General features: G+C 37.6%; 1 protein-coding gene across 8 annotated transcripts in view; it reads right to left on the bottom strand.

The window, feature by feature from the left end:
• Positions 1-747: 747 nt before the first annotated feature.
• Positions 748-26945, bottom strand: part of LOC112693143 (hepatic leukemia factor) — a 73123-nt gene continuing 46925 nt past the window's right edge. For 5 of the 8 annotated variants that reach the window (XM_025568071.1, XM_025568074.1, XM_025568077.1 and 2 more), the window contains 5 exons: positions 5418-5566; positions 3836-4154; positions 3247-3350; positions 3001-3138; positions 748-1130 (listed from right to left, as the gene is read on the bottom strand). In XM_025568071.1, coding sequence (XP_025423856.1) covers positions 1041-1130; positions 3001-3138; positions 3247-3350; positions 3836-4154; positions 5418-5566 — 800 coding nt within the window. In that variant the 3' untranslated portion in view covers positions 748-1040. Of the gene's footprint in view, positions 1131-3000; positions 3139-3246; positions 3351-3835; positions 4155-5417; positions 5567-18488; positions 19156-26945 lie in introns of those variants that run through there. The other 3 variants (XM_025568078.1, XM_025568073.1, XM_025568072.1) reach the window with 3 other exon arrangements.

Genomic DNA, 26945 nt, shown 5'->3' on the forward strand with positions numbered 1-26945 from the left:
TTCCCTTTATAATCGTTATTTTCATCTTACATGCATTTTTTCACGTTTATTAAATATATATGGTTTCGTTTTATTTACTTATCAAGACTATATTAATATAATATGTCAGGTTAACACGCATTTAATTTTTATAAAAACATATAAATAGGACGATTTATAATAATAATAATAATAATAATAATAATAATAATATAATTAATAATTTAATAATTGTAGACCTACTTTATGTACAGAACAACAAAAACCATATACATATTATCATATACTTAAAAACTATTGTAAATTAAGATTTTAGAAATTGACCTTTGTATGTGTTTGTGTGTGTATATTATATAAATAAATATGCATATTTATATATAATTTAATATACAAATACATATATATTGTATCCGGTGCTTCTTGTATCGCCAAATTCGTTTCGTTCCCACTATCGAGGCTTTAGATAATTGTTCGACGACGACGACGACGTCCAACGAAGAAGGTAGTAGGTAATCAAGTGGTAATCATCGGATTCTATGCCTGTGGTAAGAGTTTGGAATGTTTCTTTCGTATTTGGAATTGAGATCAGTTGCGTTATTACAATAATATTAAATAGTACGTATGGTATAATATATAATATGCATTTTCGTAAACTACAACGTAGTAGGTATTAATGATATCGCAATACCATGATAATTATTATTATAACTCGTTATTTGTATATCTATAATGTATACGCTCCAGCCGTCGTTTTTTAAAAAAATAATATTACATTCATAACACACATATATATTTTTATATACAGGGTGTTGTTCTTCGACGGTCGACGTTGCGGTAAACAAATTACATTATATAATATTGTACATATGTTACGATAAATATTATTATATACTCCTCGGGTGTAAGATATTTCATATTGATCAAAAACACAGGACATTAAATATATACATATACATACATATATGTATAACGAAGGGTTGTGTGTGTGTGTTTGTGTGTGTGTGTGTGTGTGTGTGTGTGTGTGTGGTGTGCATATTATAGAAATCCGCATGATTTGTATTCTAGATCTCGTTCGTGAACTTTGAAAGGCGATCTCGCAGAGCCAAGTTTTCCTTCTTTAAGCGTTCCATCTCTTGTCTGAGGCCCATGTTCTGTAACGAGTAATACACAACGACGTTCCGGTATTAATAATAGTCAATCGTATTACGATGCACAAACAAGCGGTTTTCTCTAACAAAGCGGATGATAATGGCAAACGAGTATGAATATGAAGAAAAAAGCAGAAAAAAAAAATCAAGCCAATGGACATTTTTCACTATATTCGATCTTTCCGTTGACCACGGAACTTTTTGTATTAGATGTATAATAATTGAGTACTACGTGCAACGGCGCAACCAGGGGGGTTGGAGTCACGACCCGCCCTCCACAGAAACATGTAGTTAACATAAAATTAATCTTCAAGGTTGACGTAAATTTTGAATCAAATTCACAATTAAGTGATTAATTTAAACAGAAAAGTCGAATTTAGCGAAAAAGCCAATCGCCCGTGGGGACCTGTAATTCGTTTTCATGCACTTGCATAACATTATTTATCGATCTATGATGCGCCATGAACACGTATTAATTGTACGCTTAATATGCGCGTGCCATAACTATACAGTTAAGTCGGAGAAACACAATTTTCGCGCAAAACGCACTCCGCTGCTCGATAACAATACGCAGACAAGGGCGTCCATAAGTACAAGAAGTCATTCAAATGCAGTATACACGCGCAATATAGTTTATAAAAACAAGTATTTCGAACAAACGATGGTATACAAGTTAATGCTTTTTTGTTTAAAAAAAAAAAAAAAAATTAGTTGTTCAAAGACCGGCTACGGAGGGGCGGAGTGGTTGTTCCCAGTGCAAATGCAATTTTAAAACATTTGTGTATCATCAAGTCGTGTTTCGTATCTCGCCGTACAAGGTGAAAAATGTTGATCGATCGATATTTGTATGAAAAATTTATTGCGTCATCGTTGCTGCCGTAAAATATATACTGCAATATTCGAATGCGAGTAAAATCGCATGATAAACTATCCGCGTGATAGGCGGTTTTTATGGAATATTTTTCGCAAAAAAATTCATAAAAACACCAACAACGAGATTTGAATATTATAATATTATAGAACAGTGCGCAACATGTGTTGCAATATAATATTGTGCGTGCATATGATGACGCTTCGTACTATCAGAAAGTATATATATGAATAGGTGGATTTTATTTCACTGAATTTATAGAGCTCAATAATCATTTTCCGCGGTGCACGTCTTACGCGTTCCTTACAAAAATCAAAACAATGAGTCGTGTTATATAACATTTATTTTAAAATGCTCTAACGATATGCAAATAAAAAAAAAAAAAATACCACTCGCGCGTCGTTTACAAGATTTGTGTGATGTGTCCAATATAACACATACATACGTATGTGTGTTATACACTCGGGGATCTGGGCAGTACGGCAATGGATTGTAAAATATGAGTTATAATATTGAAGATTGATTTATTTAAAAATCGTACCAGCGCACAGACAAGACGAAGGTCTTGAAATGATTTATAAAACGGTAATCTTACTACGTATCGACGTGATCGGTAGTAGGTATTTTTTTTTTTTTTTAATGCGACGAGAATAAAACAGACACGTGATGGTTATTGTTCTTGTAATGTTCATATCGCAAGCTCATAACGATAACATTTAGAAATGTAACACGTATACATTTGTTGGACTTTCCGAGCGTTCATACACAATATTATACCTAACTCCGAAACATGACTTCGATATCATACCGCACCACCCGAGATTCACTAATAGGTATTTTGAAACAAGCCGCAGCTCGTGGACAATATTTGTACATCGGGTTAGATTTGGAAATTCGGACAGCGCGATGCAGCGGTATTGGTCTTTTTACGCCATTTTAATTCGATCGTTTCACTATTTCGTTCGGCATATATAGCAGCAGGGCTCGAATGAGCAAAAGTACCTCTTTTTCTAAAAATCCTGCTCTCAACGCAATTTGGTTCTCTTTCATTCGCCTCGCGTCTCTCGAACGCTTGGCAGCCATGTTGTTTTTTCTACGTCTTGCCCAGTATTTTTCGTCTTTCAGCCCGTCCGGCACAAACTAATGAAAAATTAAAGTCAGTGGGATGTCACTCGGACCGCGAATAGGTTCGCGGTATTAGTGACAATATAATGAATAAACCAATCAAGTTAACGAGGCCCTTCTCACCTGTTTCCTTGATTTCTTTACCATTGGCTGCGGCTTCAACTCCTCGTCGGAAAACGGCCTTGTTCTCGGGTCGAAGTCTCTGCTGGACGACGCGAACGACAGTGCTGTAAAAAAAAAAAAAAAACCACAAGCGAACCGTTAGTCCGTTTTGTCGCACAACATATTTTTGGTATTCTGATGATCGTGATTGTCGTGACTTTCGACGGAAACGCAATAGCAATCGATTTGAAATTTCAGATACAACTTACGGACGCGTACGTACGCGCGCGTGCCTAGATCGGGTGACGAACAAGTTGATCGGGGCGACCAGAAGTGTTCGTTTTCGGATGCGAAGCAGGGGTTAGGAAAACAATGCTTCTCGCGCGCAAGAATAAATGTGCAAACACGATCGCGGACGACGGGCAAACGGATCGCGGGAAGTATGCGAATTTCACGGGGAATCGCGAGGGATGAGCGGGCGCTGGGCGGAGACGGTCCCGCGAACTTCTTGGACGCGCGAAAGAGGAACGCGCACGTGAGAACATCGACAGCGCAACAGGCGTTCGAGAAACGTCGTCAAAACCGTTCGCGGTGGTGTGTGTGCACTCACTTGAATCGGCGGGCGACGGCGGATTGATCGTGATCGGGCTGAGCGGCTCGCTGGGCGACGGCGACGGCTCGCGCTTGGTCAGTATGGCGCCCACGCCGCCCGTGCCGTTCGTCTGCAGATGCTGTATCGGGTGTATAGCGGCCGGTGGCGGCGGCGATAGTCGCCCGTTCACGCCCGGCATCAGCGCGCCGCCGCCGCCGCCCTGGTGACTGGCCGCCACGACGGTGCCCGGGTTCACGTTGCCCGCGCTCGTCCCGTTCTGCTGGTCGCCTTCCACCGGCAATCCGTTCTCGGACAGGAACTCGTCCAGGTCGCAGTACTGCGGGCGAAAAAAAAAAAAAAACCACGTTAACGCGACCGTCCAACGCTGGGTAGGGGAGTGGGCGAGAAAATATGTAGGTGGTAAAACGTCCGTAAATCAGTCAACGTTCGGTCGTTGTTGCGCATGATCTGTACAGATATTGATGTGCTCGTGTTTTGTTCGCGAGTCTCACGGGAAACTTTGAAAGAACTGCTGGATTTGTAAGTCGGGTAATTTTTTTTTTTTTTTTTTTTCACAACGTTTTCACCGATGTTTCGAGGGGGCGAGTTGAGGTTGGTGTACGAATTTTCGGTGAAAGGGTTTACCATGTGTATAGATGTGCGCGTATGGGAGACCTCTGGGGTGAATTATTATGGCACGATGGCCCCGCTCCAACTGTGGGTACACGGAGTCGAAAAGTGGACAACGGGGAAAATCAAAACCACCGCGAGAAGGCCGAGGTCGGATCCTTTCAAGTCTTTGAGGTCTGGAGTCTGGGTGGGGTGTTGAGAATTTCACGGATGGACGGAAGATAAACAAGGATACACGAGGATAAATATGGCAAGGCCAAGACCAAGGCCGTCGTCCGTGAAGCGAGTGATGGAGGGCACACCGGGATGAACACGCGAATATCTACGCAAAAGCACAGTAAGCGACAGGGATGTAAGTGCTGAGAAACGTCGATCTGCATTAACTATACACTTTGCAGGATATAATACTATTACTGTTAATGTAGTAAATATTATATAGTTATACGGTACTAAAAGTTTTAGAAAAAGGAAAAATTGTTTGTGTGTCGGCAGTATTGCTGTTGCAGGTCAGATCGTATTGCATTTAGGGGTCGAAATGCGCATAATTATAATATTTTACCACGCGATCTGTAAAAAAATACCTGTGTGAAAACTATGACGGATTGGATTCGAGATCGATGAGGAAATATCTATAAGCTGTTGAAGGGGTCTAAAACGCGTTGTTCATCGTTGTTATACGGTACAGGTGCGAATTTACCGCAGAAGAGAGACGTGACTCGGTTATTGAATTCTTAGAGCAACACACAATTATTCGAGAAACCGTCGGAAACATTACGAAAACGTTACTTATTAGGATATCGCATTTATTTGATCCATTGCACCGTCCTTGTGGAAGAATCGCCGCCATATGCGTCGCGAAGTATATAAATCTAATCACTTCCCTATTTGTGGTCTAGGCAAACGGAGGAGAGGCGGAAGGCGGGTAGTCGATATGAATATCCATGGCGGTATGCTTGTAATCGAAACTCACTTTGAGGTCATTGTCGTACGGTATGGTTTTGTTGTCCCAAAGATTCGGTCCCAGAAACGCCGACTGAGATTCTACGACATTTGTCCATAAAAGCTCGGATTCTTCTTTTTTGTCGACATTTCCATCTCTGGGCACTCCGCACGCTTTACCTGGAAAACGAAAAAAACCGAACGCTTTAATAAATATCGGTGACCGGTAATGGCGTTTTTTTTCCCGTCGTTCAGGAAACCACGCCGCATAACGTAAACGTTAAGCAGGCGATCAATTAAAACGACGTTTTCAACGCGACCGGTATTCGGATCGTGAACGGTGTAGAGTAGGAATCGGCCTTCGGCGCGCGTAATCCAAGGCGAGGAGCAGACCGTCCGCGGTCGAGCCGGCAATCGCGAAACCCGACGGAAAAATTGCGGGTAAACGATACGATTATTGTAACGATCTCGGTATCGTATCATTACATTGTCGTAGTGAGGTTCCGCGACGATCCATCGCGTACGTTACTCCCCAACGCGGTTCGAGGGGGGGGAGGGGGGGCGTGCAAGATATCGAAACATAACGCGCGTTTTCGAGACGGTGCGCTGGTTGACCGACGACTTTCCGAACGTTTTACTAACCAGGAAACGATTCGCAAAACATTATTAGTTCCGTCATTGAAACGCCGTTCGAACCCGTACGCGCTTGTAAACATCGCGGTTTACACGTGCGTGGACTGTTGTCGTGCGGATTTTTCACCGCCGCGTAATTCATCCGTTTTGTGCGCGCGCGCGCGCGCGGGAAAACTTTGAATCAATCTACGGAATCCGGAGAGTCGTACACTGCACCGATCTCGGCGACGGAGGAAACGCCGTAAATGGGTTTTATCGTACAAACCGCACTCAGTCGGCAACGGATATCGCTCAAGGCTGTGTACATTATACGCGCGCGCGCGCGCGTGTCTGTATACAGGGCGGCGTACTCGGCAACAATTAAAACGATCGCTGTTTCTCGTCGAATTATTACACTATTACATTTTATGCGATTCGATTCGCTTTTTTAATGTTGATCGACGCGAATAGAGCAGTAGATTTATTATAACTGCCTGTACACGGAAGCTGGCGTTTCTTTTCTGTCGAATTGCTCGGTTGAACTGGGGTTGGGTGTAAGCGATCTCGTGTTTTCGCATTTTAATCTCGGACTTGGAGATATTTACTATCACGATATCACTGCTATTTACTGCGCATTTTTTTTTTTCGAATGAACGTGCGCAGCACGCATATTTTACGTCGATCTCGAACATACACTCGCGTACATGTAGGTATATGTAATATATCGTATAGTGTATGATGGTTAATTTTTTTTTTTTCTCGTCGGAGATTATAGTTGGGTTCTATACACCGCATCCTGTGCGCGCATACTCCTGACGTAAGTTAATTTTTAATTAGACAACAGAATATGATAAACGGATTGCCGTCCTTGTAGGTTTGTAGAAAATAAAATATAAAAAAAAAAAACGAGGAAAACATGATGAAAACCGCAAACGACCGCAGTCCAAGCCATCAAAGAAGTTCTTGTATTTTTTTTTTTTTTTTTTTTATTTTCTTATTAGTACAAGCAAATAATTGTTAACGAGGAGACGCACGCGTTTCTCAGGTACAATCGAAATCGTGTACACGTACAGAATAACGTTGTGCGTTTGTATTATGTATACGTATACGTACACGCACAAGACAATTGTGCGAAAAAAAAAAAATACACCGAGCCGAAGAAAGACGAACAAACCCACATTTACCGGTCTGATAATTGAACCGCTACCGCGGTAGTGTATCCACATGGAATAGTAGGCAACATTACGTATGTATATATTATATATATATATATATATGTGTGTTTATTGTATGTACAGTTTCGATCGTTTCGTAATGCCGGAAGTAGGAAGCCGTAACAGATTTGACACGTTTTTGCTTCCATTACGATTCGTTTTCACTTTCGTCTTCGTTTCTCGCCGACATCAATCTGTGATGCCGCCGCGGTCGATTCGCGAAAACCGTTCTTTCTCCTTATCCGTTTCCGCCGACCTCCCCCTCGTACCCGCGGTTCGACGTGAAATTCGTGTGCGATTCGCCGAGTCTACCGTTAATCAAACCGATCCGTGTCTCCCGAAGACAAAAAAAAAAAAAAAACATCCGGACACACATCTCGTCGCGGAGGAGAGATTTCGCGTGCACGGGGCATGTCGTTGTACGCGTGAGAAGTGTACGTAGCGCCGTCGTACGTACGGTTCAACGCATAATTCCACTCCCCGGGCAAGTACACCGTGCGAGGTAATCGAAAAACGCTCGGGTGTAACACGATCGCTGTGACGGGTTCGTTACCGCCGCGCAACTTACGCCCGACGAACGTACCCACGGAATGGCTGGGCCGGTGTCGTTTCGCCCGCTTATTCCGTCTGTGGCCGCTGCGGGTCGCACAAATCATATCGCAGCACACGTACATGTTCGTCATGTCACAGGAAACACGTACTCGGCGTGTTGCTTCGTATGTTTGTGTCGTCTTATCTACGATATCATTGCATTCCGATCTCCCTCCTCCTACACCGTGGCCTGTTTCGGTACCGTATCGCGTAGGATTTGGCGTTGAAAATGAATTGCGACGAATGAATGAACAATTTTAAAGGGGACGCGAGAAAACAATCGCGGGGCCGCGCCATACCATCCCTTTGCGTGAGCGCACGCTAACCAGCCAGTCCGACCGAGGTACAACGACAATTGCGCCGTATGTCCCGGACATCGTAGCGCGATAAACACGCGTTATAATAATCAGACGAAACGAAAACTTCCGAAAACAACGATGCGACACTCGTCACGATGGTGTTGGTGCGATGTTACGTACACGCCTGAATGGTAATTCGACGGACTCAAATGTGTACAAAATTATTGTCATTTATTTAAATCATTTCCTTTATCTTTTTTATGTCGGCTATACTCGTACGTACGCGATCGCGATGAACCGTTCTACGTACATTCCAACGTTTGTGGAGGCGCACAGTCGAATACGAGTGGAATATTTCACACACGCGACACATATTTTTTAACATTTTGCGGCTGTAACTAAAGAAACGATTGTATTTTTTTTTATGTTTTCGTTATAATCGACCGTAATATTTTTATAGTTATCAACATAAGCTTTTAGTTTTATTTATCGATGACGTTTCGTAAGTGCTTATATTATTCACTATATAATTACACGTGGCTTGAGTAATTACGACGTGAATGAAAAAAAACGAAAAAGAAGAAAAAAAAATGTACAAGCATTTTAACGGACATAAAATTAAATTAAATACGTGGATAAAAATAAAAAAAAATATATAAAAAAAGCGTAACAGTAATATGTCATTTTTATTTCAGAGATTATATACTTTATCAGTAATGAACTATGATTAAGTAGATGACTAATCTTTTAGTCTTTATGCTTATATTTTACCGAGATGAAAGATTTTATTTTACTTTAGTATAATATATTTATTTTTTTAATAATTTATTTAACTTATTCTAAATTTTAATTATTTAACTGTCCTATGTCCAATTTTTCATCGCAAATGAGGTGAATCATTGTATTCATTGAGTTCGATACGTATTATTATTTTAATATAATTTATGATTGTATTTATAAATAAATAACAATGCTTTTTTTTTTTTTAAAAAATGAACAATGTTTGGTAAGTCGAAAAAAAATATATTTTCTTAATAATTGTATATGCTTTAAAAATCTTTAAAAGATTTCCAAGACTAAAATATTTCATGTTCATGATTATAATCGAATTCATAAGCATTATTTAGTCATAAAAGTTAAAATCCGCTATAAAAGGTTATTTTTCGTAAAATAAAATTATATATTCAATCGTTTATCCGATAACAAAATATTGTAGGCAGCGGTTAAGCAATTCAGGTGGTTAGTTATTAATTATAACAAGGTTATCACACAAATTATTTTGTCAAGAAGTTCCAATATTGTTATATTTCGACGAGATTATTCTAACACTTACACTCATGTAAACACTAATTTGATTTAAGCAATAATATTAAAAGTTAATCAATGTAAATTTCGAATGCTATTTTTATGCATGCGCTTTACATAAGAATAAACATTTTTTTAAATTTTTTTTTCATATTTCAAAACTTAACAAAAACCAATTATAATTAAAATTTTAATTTATAGAAAATATTCAAATGAATATTAATTAATATCAGCACCAGAGCTGACTTTCTTTTGTGTCCAAATATGTATTTTTATATATATTTTCAAATTGCATTTAAAGTATTTTAATATACGATATATAAGATTAGGAAGGTATTACTTTCCAGTAGACAGAAACAAGTGTTTACATCGTTTTGGGAAATAAAACCGATGTGGTACTAACACATTTTCATCACTATCACTGTACGTCAAGACAATGTTATTATTCGTTAGCAATACAGATAACACAAAATAAATTTAAATATTTAGTGTTTTTTAATTTTTTTAACCCCGAAACAGATATACTATTATCACCACATATTATAAAATATAAATCGATAAGCCATCAACTAAAAATAGCGTAGATTAATCTACACCATTTATCTACCTATATGGCGTATTGAATAAAACGCACCTGTACATGGAAAATTGTACTGTATATATGTATAACAGTATAAATATTATAATATATGTATCATAAATGTTTCAATAGTATTCTCGAAATTTTGGATACCATAAATAATGATCGGTCACGTTGCGAAGTTCATAGGTACATGAAGTTGATATATATATTATATATTTTTTTTTATCATAAGTGGTTACCAGACAGTTACATCTATACATATGAAGTCACGGTCATTGTCTCTCTGTTCCCTAGGTTGTACGTTATACCTATAAATATGAATATATGCTAATCGATCCGCGATACATATTACAGCTGCAATGCAAATGGTATTGAAGTTAAAATATTGGAAAATGTGCATCTATTGTCGGAGCGTAAAGTCGTTTTGTATATTTTAGCGTTGGATTACATTCGGAGGACAGGTGATAGAAAGAGAGAGAATAGAGTGTACAGCTTAATGATATACAAAACGATAAAAAAAATTTAAAAAATCATTTCAACCGTTACATATTTACTCGTTTATTTATTCCGTTTTTTAATATATCCCACGGGCGGTTCAAAACTTTCTATTCAAAGTAGATTTCGTTCGAATGCGATGCGTGTGCAAAACTTTGAGATTATCGCGTCGAAACGTGTGTGAAAATTCAAATTCCATTAATTTGTTTAATATTATTTGCTGATAATCCGTGCAGATAATGTGACGGAGTTATATTATACGTATATATATATATATATTACAATATGTATAAATAGGAAACGGTCGGTCGGGTTTCTTCTAGAAAAAATAAAAATATTGTTCGTGGCGAACACGTATTACGATTTTATCTGGTGTGTTCATTAAGTAGGTATCCAGCGTGCTACACGTACCTCGCATACGGTATTATAATAATATGATTATACTGCGCGGCCGCAAACGACGACGACGTCGGTGGCAGTCCGCGCGAAGTGAAAGTGCTCGTACGCTCGAGAGTCCGGATATGTATGTTATTCTGATTACGCAACAGCGCAGCTACTTAGACGAGCAACTCGTTCGGCCCATAAGAACTATTAACCGTGTTGCCATTATTATCATCGAACGCATTATATTATTATTATTATTATTATTATTATTAAGTACCGCTACTTTTTTTTTTTTTTATTACTGGAAGTATAAAATTGTTCGTCGGTCGTGGTCGTTGTCGGATCGACAATTTTCGGCTACTTTCTAAGCATCATTTTTATTTGTTTTAAATGTTTGCGTGTTACGCGCAGAAAATCAAACCAGTTGGAAATCGGACGCGTGCGACTACAACTAACGGTTGATGAATATTATTCATCGCACAGCCAGACCGTCTCTTCTACCTATTTATTGCTTTTAATCTCGATTTACATCGGATTCGCCGGGAATTTAAATGACGTTTTCGAACGCTTCGAATGCACGCATGATTTTAATTCATATCATAATATTATGTTTTTAATAAGATATATTGTGTACATCCATTTCACATTTCGCTGCGGGTTTTGAAAGCAGTTTTTTTTTTTTTTTTTACGAACGCTTTCCTATACCGGTCGGTTTCTTACGCCCCTCCGTGCCCTGTCTTATCCCGGTCCATATCGGACCTATGTCACGTGTTCTGTTTCGTTAACACGGAGGATTTCGAGAACATTTTGATTTTATATTATAATTACATGCAGCCATACACTACGGCCGATGTAGAACGCATAAAATTTATTTGTAAACGCCCATGTACTGTATTTATTTTTTTGTGTACGTCGCACAAAGATCATAAAAACCTTGTGGCATTGGTGACGTTTTCGTAGTTGAACGTTAGTTTTAACAGTTACGTTTAACCACGAGCCATATGAACACTGGACAAGCAGACAACCCTAAAATATGAAAACCTCTAGTTGAAGACTATAATCATTGAATCGATTATAAATAGTATTTATAATCAATGCTATTACTTATATTATGCTATTATGTCAAACTCGTAATTGTGCACACGTGCGTGGCTGCAGTGGAAATGCCTCAGATATATTCGGAAAACAATAAAACCAATTTTGACGGCGGCTGCTGAATCGTTACAACGCGTTATATATTAATTACTATTTTCGTATTTTCGAAGTCATAGTTAATTATGCAATTTCGTTTGTACGGATGCCTATTGAGTGTGCCACAATATAGTGTTGGCATAATTTACCGTCGTTATCGGTGAGGCGACCACCGTTGTTTGCTCCGGCGTTCAAATATAATATTTGACTGTAGTATAATATCGTAACAGGTATAATCTCACATATATTATAATAATAAATTACGCAGGTAACGTTTCTAACATCTCGAAAATAAATGTACAATATTGCAATAGATATTATTATTATTATTAAACGTACGAAATCGAACTACATACATTTATACAATAATGTTATGCGCATCTGCGCATAATCGGAAATCGGAATTCAACAACTGGCAAAGCGATCGTCGATCGTACAAAGAGGAATGGAAACGATCGTCGAAATCGCCAATACATCCAATACAAGACATAAATCCAAACACAGGAACGCCGTACGAGTCGACATTCAGACATTCGAACAATCTCGGAGCGATAAAAATTCCTTGGAAATTTCCTACATTTCTAACCATCAAAAATCGAGGTTCGAACCATCGAGATTGTACCGCGTACACCGGAAAAACGGTCCGAGATTGCAAATCAAAGCATACAGTATAGACGTTGCGTGTTGGACGAGCTCAGCTCATCCAGACATTAATACCAGTACGTTCAGTTATCGGGACCTCGTCGCTAACGACGTGCTGGCGAAGGGATCGCCGTCCGTCCCGAGAGGGTTTCTACAGCTCAACAATCTGTCGTGTTGTTAAAAAATCGACGAGCACCTGGCAATATTAGAGCTTACGGCCAGGGACGGTATTGACGCAGCCCGGGGATGGTGATTCTCTACGATGCGGGAACGCAGTGCCACATGGAAACTCGTTGGAATACAGTTGTAATGCGCACGCGGCACGGTTAATAACGAGCCAGTAAACAAACGTAACGAGAGCGCGAATAATATAATAAGATAATAGAAGTAGAGGTAGCTCTATTGCAAGACCGCGCGGTAATTATTTTACCGTTGGATTTTCTAAATCATAACATGGAGACGGTGGAAAAAAAAAGAAATAAAACGATTGTAATAACGATTCCGGACTCGGTCGTGCACCAGACAGGTACGTTATTCGCAAGGGGGGAGGTGCGGAGCAGTGGAAGAGGGAGAGAGAAGAAAAAAAACGAATCACGGCAAGGCGGCGACGGCGAAGTGGATTCCGGAAGGACACCGGTTGCGTCGGCGGCGGCGTCGTCAAGCGGGTATTTCCCGGCGAAAGTGGTTCCCATCTCACTTTCACTCGTCGCGCCGCACCATGTACTCTCGTGCGGTAGTATAAATACATACCCAAGTATATGTATATATATATATATATATATATATATATGAATAGTGTGACCAACGTACCAAAACCGAACCGTCTTTCACTCGACCTCCGCCCCACCACCCCGTCTCATCCGTCAACTCGGAATAACTGTGTCCCGTTATAATTCCACCGCGATCGTTACTCAACTACGGCAAAAACCCCTTCTCCGCAACTTCAATTTGCCCGCTACCCAGTTATTCCTCCCTCGCCGACATGTGTATGGTCGGGGGTAGGGCAGCTTTGAGAGCAGGCCATAGCCAGACATAAAGTTTTCCAGAAAAAAAAAATGAAAAAAAGAAAGAAAAAAAACTATATACTATTCAACACCAGGAAGTGTTGAAAAGTATTGTTTGAAAACAGTGTATTTTATATTATTATTAATATTATTGTTAACTCGTGTTATAATCATAGTGAATTAATTTTTTTCCTTATTCCTAATTCCTTATTAGATGTCCGAACTACTAGTATATTATATTATTATTATTATATTTGTTTAACCTACGTATTGAATTTCGAATGTAAATAGTTCGATTTATACATTTTAATGAACATTTTGACGTGTATGCTCTTATTTAATTTCTTGAATACACACCTGAGGTACCGATTTAGCGAGTATTATTAATATTATTATTACGGTTACACGTTTTTACGCGTTCTGGTTTTCAGATGGGTCGACGGCGGTAGCGAAACGATTTTTTTTTGCAGCCCGCTCTAAGAAAGTGAGAGTTTTCTTAATACACGCACGCGCCGATCGGGTGTCCACGGGGATACGATGAGATATTCTTTTACATGGTACGCGTACGTTTAAGGACGTGTATACGCATGCGCCACGCACGCACGAAAAAAAAAAAAAACATTAAAAATTATACTTTCACTTTCGCGGTGACGGAATCGTCAATATTTTCGATTGTGGGCGACCATTTTACATACAACTGTTTAATTTATATACATATGATCCCGTATCAGCGGATGTACGTACGTACGAATAGAAAGACAAATATTATAATAATAATAATAATAACAATAGTAGTTGTAGTAATAATAATATGATGTATTTCAGCGGTCCGGGTGCCTAACCTATTCGACAAAGTGGCCGTTATTGGTGGGCACGAGAAATGATATTATTATTCACAATAATGATATTATGCTAATGATAACGTTCCGTCCGATATTATTTTTATACATTATAATGTCTTATATGCGTGTACGCGTCGTCGAGAACATTTTACACATTATATTTACTGTACATTTTGGGATAGGTTTTGAAACTCGACCAAATACGCGTATGTATAAGTAGATACACGTGACACGCGGATCGCATTTATATATATTTTACGTATGGTAATACTGTAATTTCCAATGTTGACGCGTATAATATTATAATATTTTGCGAAGCACGCGTTCGGGATCCGATTGGTCATCATAGATCATTTTTAACATTATAACTGTATAAAAAACGACTTTTGTAATATAATTCTCATTGAAATCCAACCGCATTATTGAATAAAACAGTAATGTAAACCATAACTGCACTACGAGTAATTGTGACGTATCCGAGGGCCAACATATATTATATATTCTAACCATTATTCTTATTCCCTGTTAAAGAACATGCACCTATACGAATGTACAATTTAACCGAGAAAATAGTTGTACACAGTCGAAACCATCATATTTTTTGAACTTATTTGATAGATCACAAAAATAATAACACATTTTGTTATAGTTTTATATGCATTTTTTTTTTTTTTTTATAGTTTTTAGTGATTAATACAATACTTTAAAAACCTAATGTTATTTGCACAACGCATTTCAATGTACAGTATACACAAATATGATACCTATGCAATTATAATGTCACTTAAAATTGTTTTCGTACACATTAAACCGCGTGTTTTGTCAACACACGTACCTACATGGTAGTATTTCAGTAGTGCAGATGGACGTTTGCGATAAATTCCTCGGCGAAACGATGTATGTAGGTGCGAATCGTTAAAATTACACATACGTTCGAAATCTCTCACCAAAACACTATATATAGGCAAGCTATAATAATGCTAAGTGCACATAAATATGTCTTACAAATGTTTACACGTGCATCGCCGTCATCGCCGCCGACGTGCACCACGTCGTCCAGTGGTAATTTACAATAATTTCTATACCGGTAATATTTTGTCGGCATCGAGAAAACAACGGGAAAAAAAAAGTGTATTTATGCCCACGTTGTTGTTTTTTTTTCTTTCTTTCCTTCTTTCTTTCTTTAAGGCGCTAACCGGTCGAACAGCTCTGGCTACCCCGGAAATAACGGAGGAACGCGCAAGTGAAAGTGGATATAATAGTCTGCTGGTTCCTCAGCGTGCCCAACGCAGAAAAGAACGATTCGAATTTAACGTTATGGTAAACGTTGCCTATACACTACCTACACGCGCGCAATTTATAACGACCGAGTCGTGTATTTTTTTCATTTTCGACTACGTTTTCGCTTCCGTGCGGCATCTACCGTTAAAGTCTCTAAAATTCTCTAAAATCTCACCTTATCGACAATCTTCGTCGGAGTGGGCCTACGACTAAATAGTTGTCGATAAACGCATCATAAATACACCTAAAATGTATTTGTATGTGTGATGTGCAGATAGAAGGTATTGTAGGGGTGTCGTTCGTAAAGTTTCGATGAAAAAAAAACCAAGTAACTCCGAGTAACCGTAGACATGTATACGTATAAAGGAGGTGTTTAAGGTTGTAGGTAATAGGTTCGCTTTTGTTGTAGCATTCAATAATAAAATATCGCTTTCTGTTTTCATTTATTGTCCGGACAAAGATTATAGTTATAATAATAATAATAATAATAATAATAATAATAATGATAATATGTGAAAAGCATATGAATAAAAAATAAAAATATAGTCGTCACCGCGACAGAAAAACTCGCGCGTGTACATCATAAAATAAATTTATATTGTGTAATAATAAATAAATTGATTAGCGTCCTAAAATCCCTGCGATCATAATTAATGACGATTATAAAACTTTCGAATTTCACTCATTAAGATTCGTTAAGGACATCCTTATGTGTATATTATACAAATGTAATTAGTTGACCATTGAAACTGAAAGTATATGTATTTATGTTAGTGTGTGTTTGTGTGTATACGTATTTCTGTTAAATGGCACAAGGAACAATTACCAGCAGAAATTCCGACGGATTTAGAACAAATAACATTAATATAATTTATATATATATATATATGTCAATTACTGAACAACACGTGTCACTTGTGCGAAGGTGTGGATATTTATATTTATTTTTACGCGAGGAATGGGGGGAAAAGTGTTCTATATTACCGTATAGAATATGCAGACAAATGAATTAAGTACTTATTATTATTATTATTATTATTATTACTATTATTACTATTTATTTTTATAATCATAAGTGATATCTATTTAATAATCTCGAACAATGTAAACACCGAACGGATTAGAAACTTCAGTAAATACAATTCAAAGATAAATTATAATAAATTTTGTTGGCCAAGATAAAAGTATGTGACACACGGTGCGTTACGATTTATTCGGTTTTAAGGCGATAAGTAGGTACGTATATACCTATACAAACAGTGACTGGGACGTATTTGCTTTCGTATGTACGAACATGTATAATATTCAGTCTCGGGAAATGTGATCGCGTGGCATTCATGGATAATTCACTCGAATCTCAATAAATTTGTCTCTTTGTGGAATGATATTATTGTTACTGCCCGTACCACCTATACTACAGTATATTGGTGAATGCATTACAAAAGACATGGGACTAGGGGAATCGAAGAACAGAAGACGGCAGAAGAGAAGAAAATCATTTGTAATGACCCAAATGTATTGTTGTTCATTATGAAAGCTTAATCACGTGTGCGCTCGAGAATCGAATAGAAAGTGGTGTTCGTCTCTTTCAAGGTCGTCTCAACAGACATTTCACTTTTGGGTATTCAAAACATAACGAGACAATATCATCTATTTCGTTTCGTTGCGAAAGAAACTAGCTGGTTAGTGTTTTATTTTTATTTTCAGAGTATAATATTATATGATACTCACGCGTACTGCTATAGTTGTCGAGGGAATTTTTTTTCTCGTCAAAAGTATTGATAACGTATAATATTAAAGAGATTCGAAAGAAAAGAACGGTTTATGCTACATGTATTACCTAACGTCGTAGACAGATGAAATGAAAAAAATATTCGTATTTTGCTAATATATAGATTATAAAATCGAATCGTATGCATGGAAAAAAATGTTACGCAAAAGATAACATGTCGCGACCTTTGACGAGTTTTTTTGTTTAACCCTTAAAAGTGTCACCTTGAGTATAACATGACCGTATAAAAACTCTAAGAACAAATACATAATTATAGATTAATCAATATTTAAGTATCATTGGAGTCGACTTTTTTTCATTATTTTCGATAGCGTTTAAAACGTAACACTATAAATAATCTAGAAGAAGAAAATATTAGTGTTATATTCATCATATTTTTTATTGTTATTAATACGTATGTATATTGAGAACTTTGACAGACCACTTCAAGGATATACACACGCTAACGTGTTGATTATATATTTATTAAACAAATTATTTGTGTTATTATTATTATTATTTTTGTTAGAAGTTTTATATACGCGTGAATAGCGACTTATTAATAATGTCTTACAGTCAGTATAACATCACTGATTATAGTTTTCTCCAAAAATGTCCAATAAATACTACAAGAACGTGTGATTATTTTTTATCGAATCATGATGTATCGTAACAGCAACGTATCACAGAGTATGGCGTACGATAACATCGAAATTACCTTTTTTGACATGTACTCGGGTGCATGGAACAGTCGTAAGGTCGCGATACGATTTTTTTGGAAATACGAACGAGATCTGTCCTCGATCCCGAACACATCGGTTAATACTACGCATCGCTCGAGCGCAAACTTATTAAGTACAATGCAACAATTAATCATAGATTTAATACCATTCATTAGCATCTGATGTCGCCAAAACTGTTGATATTGATTCCATCTGGTCGAATCCGGAGCTAAGGACTGGAGTTGCTGCAAGTGCTGTTGCGTTTGAGCCTGCAACTGAGCGTTGTGATGCTGATAGTCCATAACGATACACTTTGCTTCGTACATTTTAAACGTGCGTGAAAAAAAAACTGACGAAAAAACTGCGAAAAAATCACGTGCGCGCGCGAGTAGTATGTGTTATAGCGTTATTGCAGTGTCGAAATGGTGTTCGTGTTTTTCGGCGAACGACTGGAGGACAAATTTCCCGAGACTCGAAAAACAAAATCGCTTTTGACCGCAATCGAAAAAAAAAAATCCGTCGGAATTCGAAATCCAATCACAGCATGATCACGTCAATCGGCTTTGCGCGATAGTGAACGGGGCATGGAGACGGTATAAGAATAATGGTAAAAAAAAAAAAAAGAAAAATTAAAAAAAAAATGTTAAATATAACTAACCGTTTTGTTTATTTTTTTTTTTTTTATAAATTTTTTCGGAAAATGTTCAAACTTAACTGTTGAAAAATAAATGTTATTGTTATACTATTACTGTTTGGTCCGACTACCGACGGGGGTACACGCGCGTCCTCGGGGGAACTGATCTCGGCACGCAGCACCGGCGCTGACTGGCCGTCTCGACCGTGCCGGTACCGTCATGGCGCTCACTCCGCGCGGTCCCCCCGCGACCGCGGAACCACGTATCCCTCTCCGCGCGGCTTCTAGCCAAACATTATCATATCGATAATTTCGGTCCTATCTGCTTCTCATAAATAATAATAATAAGACAAAAAAAAAAAAAATAATAATGAGAAAAAAAAAGAAGAAAAATGTACACACACACACACACACACATGTATAACGCATTACAATAATAGCGTACGAACACGTTAACATAAATCGTTCGGAAATTTACATTCGTCCACCGCATCCGTACGGCTCTGGTCTTTTCTTCGCCGGTCGTTGGAATGAATCACCAACAGTCATTCCGTCCCGTCCGATGACGATTTGGTCCGATTCAAATTTTTCGAATCGATCCGAACCATCATCGGACTAGATAAACGCGGACATTGATAGCATGATTACTACCATCTTAATGCCGGAGGCCAGTTACTTCAATGCGTTCGGTTTTTGCTTACTCGCGGATTGCGTACGCACTATTGTATTCGATAAAACACGAACTATTTACTTGTTGTACTTACATACGGCTAATTTTATACATATTTTCAATTATGCTAATGTGGATTACATTTTAAATATTTTACTTATTCTGTCATTTTTTTTTTTTTTTTAAATGCATTTTACGTTCTACTGTTGTAACATATATTATTCACACCGACATACAATTTCTTCAAAATCAATTGCTCTGAAGATTCGGTGTTGAATTATATTTTTATTTTTTATGATTTTCCTATATTTATTTTATTATTATATCACGTGATTCAACTAATTAAACTACGGACTTTGATTCCATCATCGTTATGTTTAATGGATAAATATTAGCATTTTACAGAATAATTCTATTAAGATCTATTATTTGTATCATAGTTAATGTAATGTAATATATGTATAAGTAAATGTTATTGTTATTATAAGACATGTTTAGCTTAATTATTATATTATAAATTATAAAATGAAATAAAATACAGAGGTTTTAAAATCAGTCAAAATTTTAAATCCTAATAACTGTGCACGATCAAAAAGGGTAATGAAAAAAAAAAAAAATGAAATTAAAATAATTATCTGAAATAATAAAAAATTATGCTAAAATATATTTGTATTATAAGCAATTTGTGATATATTTTTACCGTTTAAAATATATTTATATTTATTATAACAAACCTTATAAAGCGATAATAATTATCAATAATAATAACAATAATTATTTTCGTATACTATACAAGTTCAAAAGAATATTTTAAAAATATGATTTACGTTATATTGGTTTTATCTGTAATAGTATTTAATATAGTCTATGGTTATATATAATATATAGTATATACTATAAAAACTATAAATACATACAAGCTTAACGCGTATTCATTCAAAAAAATTATGCTGATATTATAAATAATATATATAATATATATTATATGAATGTTATAAAGATTCAGACTAGCAATTACTTTGAAATCGTTTTCCTTGTTGTATCATACATAATATTATAATAATCATGTTATGGTTATATTTTCCGTTAGAAATAAAGAATTATTTTAAAAAATCAATCAGAATAACTTGAAAATACATAATAATATATTATCATTTAGATAGAAGCAGTGATTCCACGTATTAAGTCAGCAGTATTAATCGATATTGTTAAAGTTGCTTAGGTACAATATGCAGAGCAGAGTCTAGGGGTATGATTGCCCAAGACGCTGTTTGTAAAAGGGGGCTCTTATGTTTATGAAAAATAAAAGAGTCATAAACATACCCCCATACTTCCACTTACGTAAGGGCGCTGGATTTTTATTAACTCAGGGCATCAAATTTCCCAGATCCGACACTGACAATATGCCACTGTATTTGTATATGTAATATTCACAATCTAACGTTGAAAGTACTGAGTAAAATTTTGAATTATAAAATCCGATTCATCGAAATTAATGTAAAGTTAATCAATAATAACGGTTGCAAAATATTTTTTCATCGATATATTTGATCCTGAAAAATAGCTCAGTCTCAAAAAGTGAAAGTATTTTCCAACTCTTACAGATCGATCGAAAAAACCGGTACACGTGCGTATGGTCGAAAAGTTGATGGACGATCCATTAAAAAAAAAAAAATCAGAATTCCAGTTTTTAGGAATACCGCATAATAATCGTTCTCGCTAAAATTTCGACCGGTGTTAATTTTTTCTGTCGGGTTTTGTTTATATTAAAAGATGCCGTCGCTGCCAACAGTTGTTTAACGAGTTCTGAAGAATCAACCAGCGATTTAACTATACAATACGTTACACGTATGCGTGTATCAGCAGCGTCCTTGCAAAAAAAAAAAAAAATAGGAAAACTGGCTTTGTCGCACGTCAAACATTGCAGTCTAAAAACGAACGCATTTTTCTAGAGTAATTGCAGATTAATCCGAAGCACACGGAAATCGTATTCAATCGACGTACGGTATCATGCACGTGCACATTGTTGTCCGTATTGATATGGCAACGTTTTCAGTGAAATAATCGAAAAGGCTCGCGCCAGGGCCGCATTTAGGGGGAGAACACTGGTTACTACTGCCCTGGACGCCAATTTATTGGGGTCGCCAAAATTTTGTGGTCGGAAATTTGCTCACTTGTGAATTATTGAACTTTTAAAATTATTATTATTTTTTTTTTTTTTTTCAATAACAGTATCATAAATTAATGTTAATGTATTTAATTTATTAATATACATATAGCAATATAGCTATCAGCGATCTAGAATATTATTAATATGCCCTAATATTAGTTTCCAAATTTGTTGTGATATGTCAATAAACATAAGTTATTGATAATAATACGGCGTATTATGTTAGCGCGTGCGGCGTGCAGTGGCGTGCCTACTACACAAAAATAGCATTGATTTTAGAATATCTAAAAGGTTCATGAGAATCTATCTCCTATATTTTCCGTGGGTAGGACCCTTAGAAGGGCACCATTTTTTTTTTTTTTTTGCGCCGGGGCGCAAAATGTCTAAGTACGGCAATGGCTACCGCACAAATTCCAATAACGTTCAGCGCTACGGCAGCAAGCTGAGAGTAACGCGCAAGTGGTCACGAGACAAGAGTTTTGAATACACTTGCACTCTCTACAAACACGATATCTCATCAGACCAGTTCGCCTTTCCATTGGTGTACCGTTTCGGAGAAACCTCATCGACCGTATCTCGTTTTAAAAACAACAATTCGAACACCCTCTGGACGCATTTGAAACACATCCGGTTTTTTAAAGATAGTTAATTGAAAATTTACATTACTCGTACGTGCATAGATATTAATACACACACGCATTGCTATGCCTATCGTATGTTCGCAATGTATACAGCGCGTGCAAAGACGTATTGTGTTTGTTATATTTATAAGCCAGCTATGTGTATGTATAAACATAGTTGAGCGCGCGTGAACGTTTTTCGTATTCGTGAAAGTGAAAGAAACGAAAATCATGTTTAAGCTAATAAACGCTAACCACGTGGTTAAAGATTATGCTGCAGTTGGCGTATGGCATTATTACTGTTATTATTATTATTATAAAATAACACAACGTCGTTTTTACAGTTACGATTCGTACCCGCTGTCGTTCGCCAGTGGTTTTGCTTAATGTCAATATAAGACGACGATAATTTTTGGTCGACCGTACGAAGAGTGGGACGGGTGATACGAGCAGAACACTCCTCGGTGTGAATTCCAGTGTCGGTTTCCTATCAGTGGTAGGCTATCACTAATATACGAGACCATGTGTTTACTGACTTCGCGATAATCACTGTGTTATAGGGTATCGAACTAATGAGTGCAGGGGCGCAACATCCCTGATATATTACGGTGCGGTGATTATAATATTGTAATACGAGTATGATGGATTTTAAAAATCTCGCGATTAAAAATTATAAAAAGGTCTTTTCAAAACGCGATAATGTAAAACATAACGTAACGTCATTTATTTTAAATCTATTTTAATCACTGTAGGCTTTATACGGAATACGTAATTCGTCCATGGAATGAATTCGATAATTAAATCTAAAATAATAGTAACGTCATTCAGTCAGTCGTCTAATAGCAAATTTAAACCACTAATAATAGGTACTTCAATAGCTGAAATGTTCGAAACGACAATCGAAGTATTATAGATTATGTTTTGACTCGTTCGAGTGTGTGTACATATTCTATTGTTTCGGATTCGACGTTACAGATAATATAAATACGACGATTCGTACGGAAATGAGACAAATGAATGATAACGCGTATTAAAATGTTAAGAATCACAGTTTCGTACCGTGTGATTCGAAAACGTTGCGGAGGCATTTCCGTGCACCACCGTTAAAATCTTTAAACGAAATTGCATGAAATGTAGATGCGCGCAAAGACGACGTATCCGACGTTCGGTTTTTGCGGGTTCCGCGTACGTGCAGACGATGTAATAATGTACGCCGTGCGCGCGAATAGAAAACGAACGTGAAAAAATTTTGGTAACCAATAGTCGGAGAAAATCGCATGAGCGCGTGATGGTTATCACGCGCACGCGAAACACAACTACAGTTACACGCGCACACTTTCGGACGCGGAAGTGAACGGTATTATACGCAATCCGCAGACACGGTTGGACGGTGCGGCGAGGCGAGGGGTTAAGGATTAGGCGGCGAGGATCCTTCGTCCGGTGCGTCAGGAATCGCAGCCGATCGTGCGAGAAATTCGGCAAAACGCGAACGGCGGCTTCGACGATCGCGGGAACCGGTAGCAGTTTTGACGATGCCAAATATCGCAAGATCAAGGATTTTCCTATCCGTGCAACGTGGCAGCAACGTGGCCTCCAAGTACGGGATGTCGAGAGAACAAGGCTGTACAACGTTATCGTTGCAATGTCGGCCAACGCGAACATAACGCGCGATACCGACGCGCGGACAGAGAGGTCCCAACCTTGTGCGAGAACGTTACCAGATTTTACGTTGCGAAACTCATCTCCTTATCGACGTAAATTTACACACTGTGAGATTCATCGACGTTTTCCCATAACCCGTTCCGACGCTGCAGGATATTATAAAATACAAATAAAAGTAATTTATACTTTTCTCGACGTTGTGACACGTACACACATACGGACTAGTTAAAAATAAGTATTCATGCTATAATTGCAGTAAATGTAATATGTGTTGTGCATAAACTTTCCTCGTAAGAAATATTAAAATCGCGCACGAATATTACAACAACAGTTACGCACTAAATCTCTTAATTTATAAGTTTAAGGTAACCGCAATAATATCATAACGATTTTCCATCGGGATAAAATTAATTATCACGTCATCTAGATGAAGCGAACAAGATAATCAAAAGTGGGTAAAATGTACATTTTCGAAACGCGTATCCGGTGATATGTATCTCTGCAGTGTTACGTGAAATAATTTTTTTTTCAAACCGATAAATTAATACGTTACTCGAAACTTTAATATAATTTGTAATTATAATTTTAAAAAAATGATCAAAATACACGTAAAAAATAAAAATAACGCGTTATGATGGTATTACATTAACACATTTCCTTAACACTTTTATGGTACGTCATAACAATCAAAAACATTTCTTTTTTCGATTTCTCGAGTTTAGTTTTTTTTGTGTAGAATAACTTATTTTCGAGTCATTATCGATTTGTATCTGTTTAGCGTTTGCATCAAGTGAATATGATATTGTTGAATAGCTCTGTTTCCCAATTACTACCTATAATAACTATAACTCGGAATCCCGGAAAATAATTATCATGCCAAATCAGTCACCGTTAAGAATATTTACAATGCGTAACAGTGAACAGTATTTAAAAGCGAAACTAAAAAATGTATTTCGGAAATTCGCTCTTCGTAACTTAAAATCTAATAGCTTATTAAAATCAGCTATCATCAAACAACAAATTAGTTTACGATTATGATTTTAGAATATATCATAGTACAGAACTATAATAATTATTAACACGCACATATTTTACTGGTACTCATATTAATATTAATGATTTTAAATAAATAAATTTATCAAAATATAATCGTATTCATCGTGTTATTTATATGAACCAGTAATAGTAGCGATGACTATAAATGATAAGATTATTTGTACGCATTACCGTCGATAAGTTTGATTCGTTTGATAGTTGGATTCAATAAATCGTTGTAATATATATTTAAATAATTCCATTTCAATTCGATTTTTTTTTAACTATTACTATTCGTCGTCATTAACATTTTCAAATAGAATAATTTTTATTTTTTTATGTAACAACACTAAATATTTTAAGTGGTATGCGTTCAGTGTACAAAGTATATAATTATACGAAGAAAGTAGTGCGATTTGTGCCAGAGTAGAGCAGTAAGCATTTTAATTAATTTTATTGGCCACACGTCGTAGAAACACAATCATAACCATGTGTGTTATAATAACGATTCGAAAACATTACAAAAATAAAAAATGAAAAAAATGTAATGGGTACGTTTATTGTTGATCGCTGGTCTTGAGACCTGACGTCCGGTGACTCAACACAATAGTGAAACCGAATTCAATAATAATATACGATACTACCACGTTTGACATTCGCAACTCGGTAAAACCGTTGTGTACAAACAATATGAGTAACAATTTTGTTTTTTCTGACCAGACGCACTGTAGTTGTACCGACTTTACGAGTCGGACACGGACGAACGATGAACAGATATCATCGTCGGTCCTCGTGGCGCGGTACAAAATGTATTTTCGTAACACAATGATGTCGAGTAGCGGATTTTTATGTTCAGGAAACGGTGCGCGCACGGATTTATCGGTGTAATCGCCGAACGGTATTCGATACGTTCGGCAGTGTTTTGTAATTATTACTTTCTCGTGGACATTACCATTTTTAAATGGTCATTTACCGGTTAGAGTAACGACCGAGCCGAACGATGTCCATAAAAACGATGGGATCGATTCGAAGGATACACGTAAATGTAACAACGGACCGAACGGGCGCGCGTGATGATCGAAAACGCGTCCGGACCGCACCGAGCTTTCGGGTTTTCCCGAACAACGGTGCAACGGAGGAAATCATCGCTGACAGATCTTCAGCGCCCGCGCGGTGCATCGCGCCTCGCAGGCACGAACCATTAGGAGGAGTGCGGATTCACCGAGCGGAAAGATAATGGCGTTTTTAATTGTGCAGTTGGTCTATACTTTTAGAAAGTGCTCGGTCGGCCAGCGAGTAGGAGTCTCGTACGGCGGTATCACGGCCGTGCGGGCACACGGCGTGGTCGTTCGGACGTGAAACACGCGTGTTCGGGGAGAAAATTGATACAGCGTCGACGGTCGTCTATCGGCGTCGGTATTCTGCACCACGCGCGCGCGTATACTACGTTTGATGCGAGCGAAAAACATTGACGTGTTACGATTATAACGCGCGCAGTTGTATCGGCTGCGACGGGAGACGCGTTCGATCGCTGACACCGCACGTGTAACGGAACGGGTCCCGTAAGACCGGTGCGCACGCAGTCGATGCGCACCACAAACGTATTTTAAGCGATTCTCATTAGGCGGCACTTCGATAAAGTTCACCGAACCGTCGTGGTGCCGTCTGCGGCGGAGGAACGTACTGAACACCTCGGCGGACCGCGGTCGTAATGGGAACGCGTTGGTCAGTGACACGATCGCCCGTCAACGGGTAGCATTCGATTATCACTGGGATGGGAGGGCACTAGTGCCCCGCGTGCTTTGTGCGTTGAAATACGCTCCGACGTACAC

The sequence above is a fragment of the Sipha flava genome, unplaced genomic scaffold (genome assembly GCF_003268045.1).
Source record: "Sipha flava isolate LNK unplaced genomic scaffold, YSA_version1 81_pilon_pilon, whole genome shotgun sequence".
Taxonomy (NCBI): domain Eukaryota; kingdom Metazoa; phylum Arthropoda; class Insecta; order Hemiptera; family Aphididae; genus Sipha; species Sipha flava.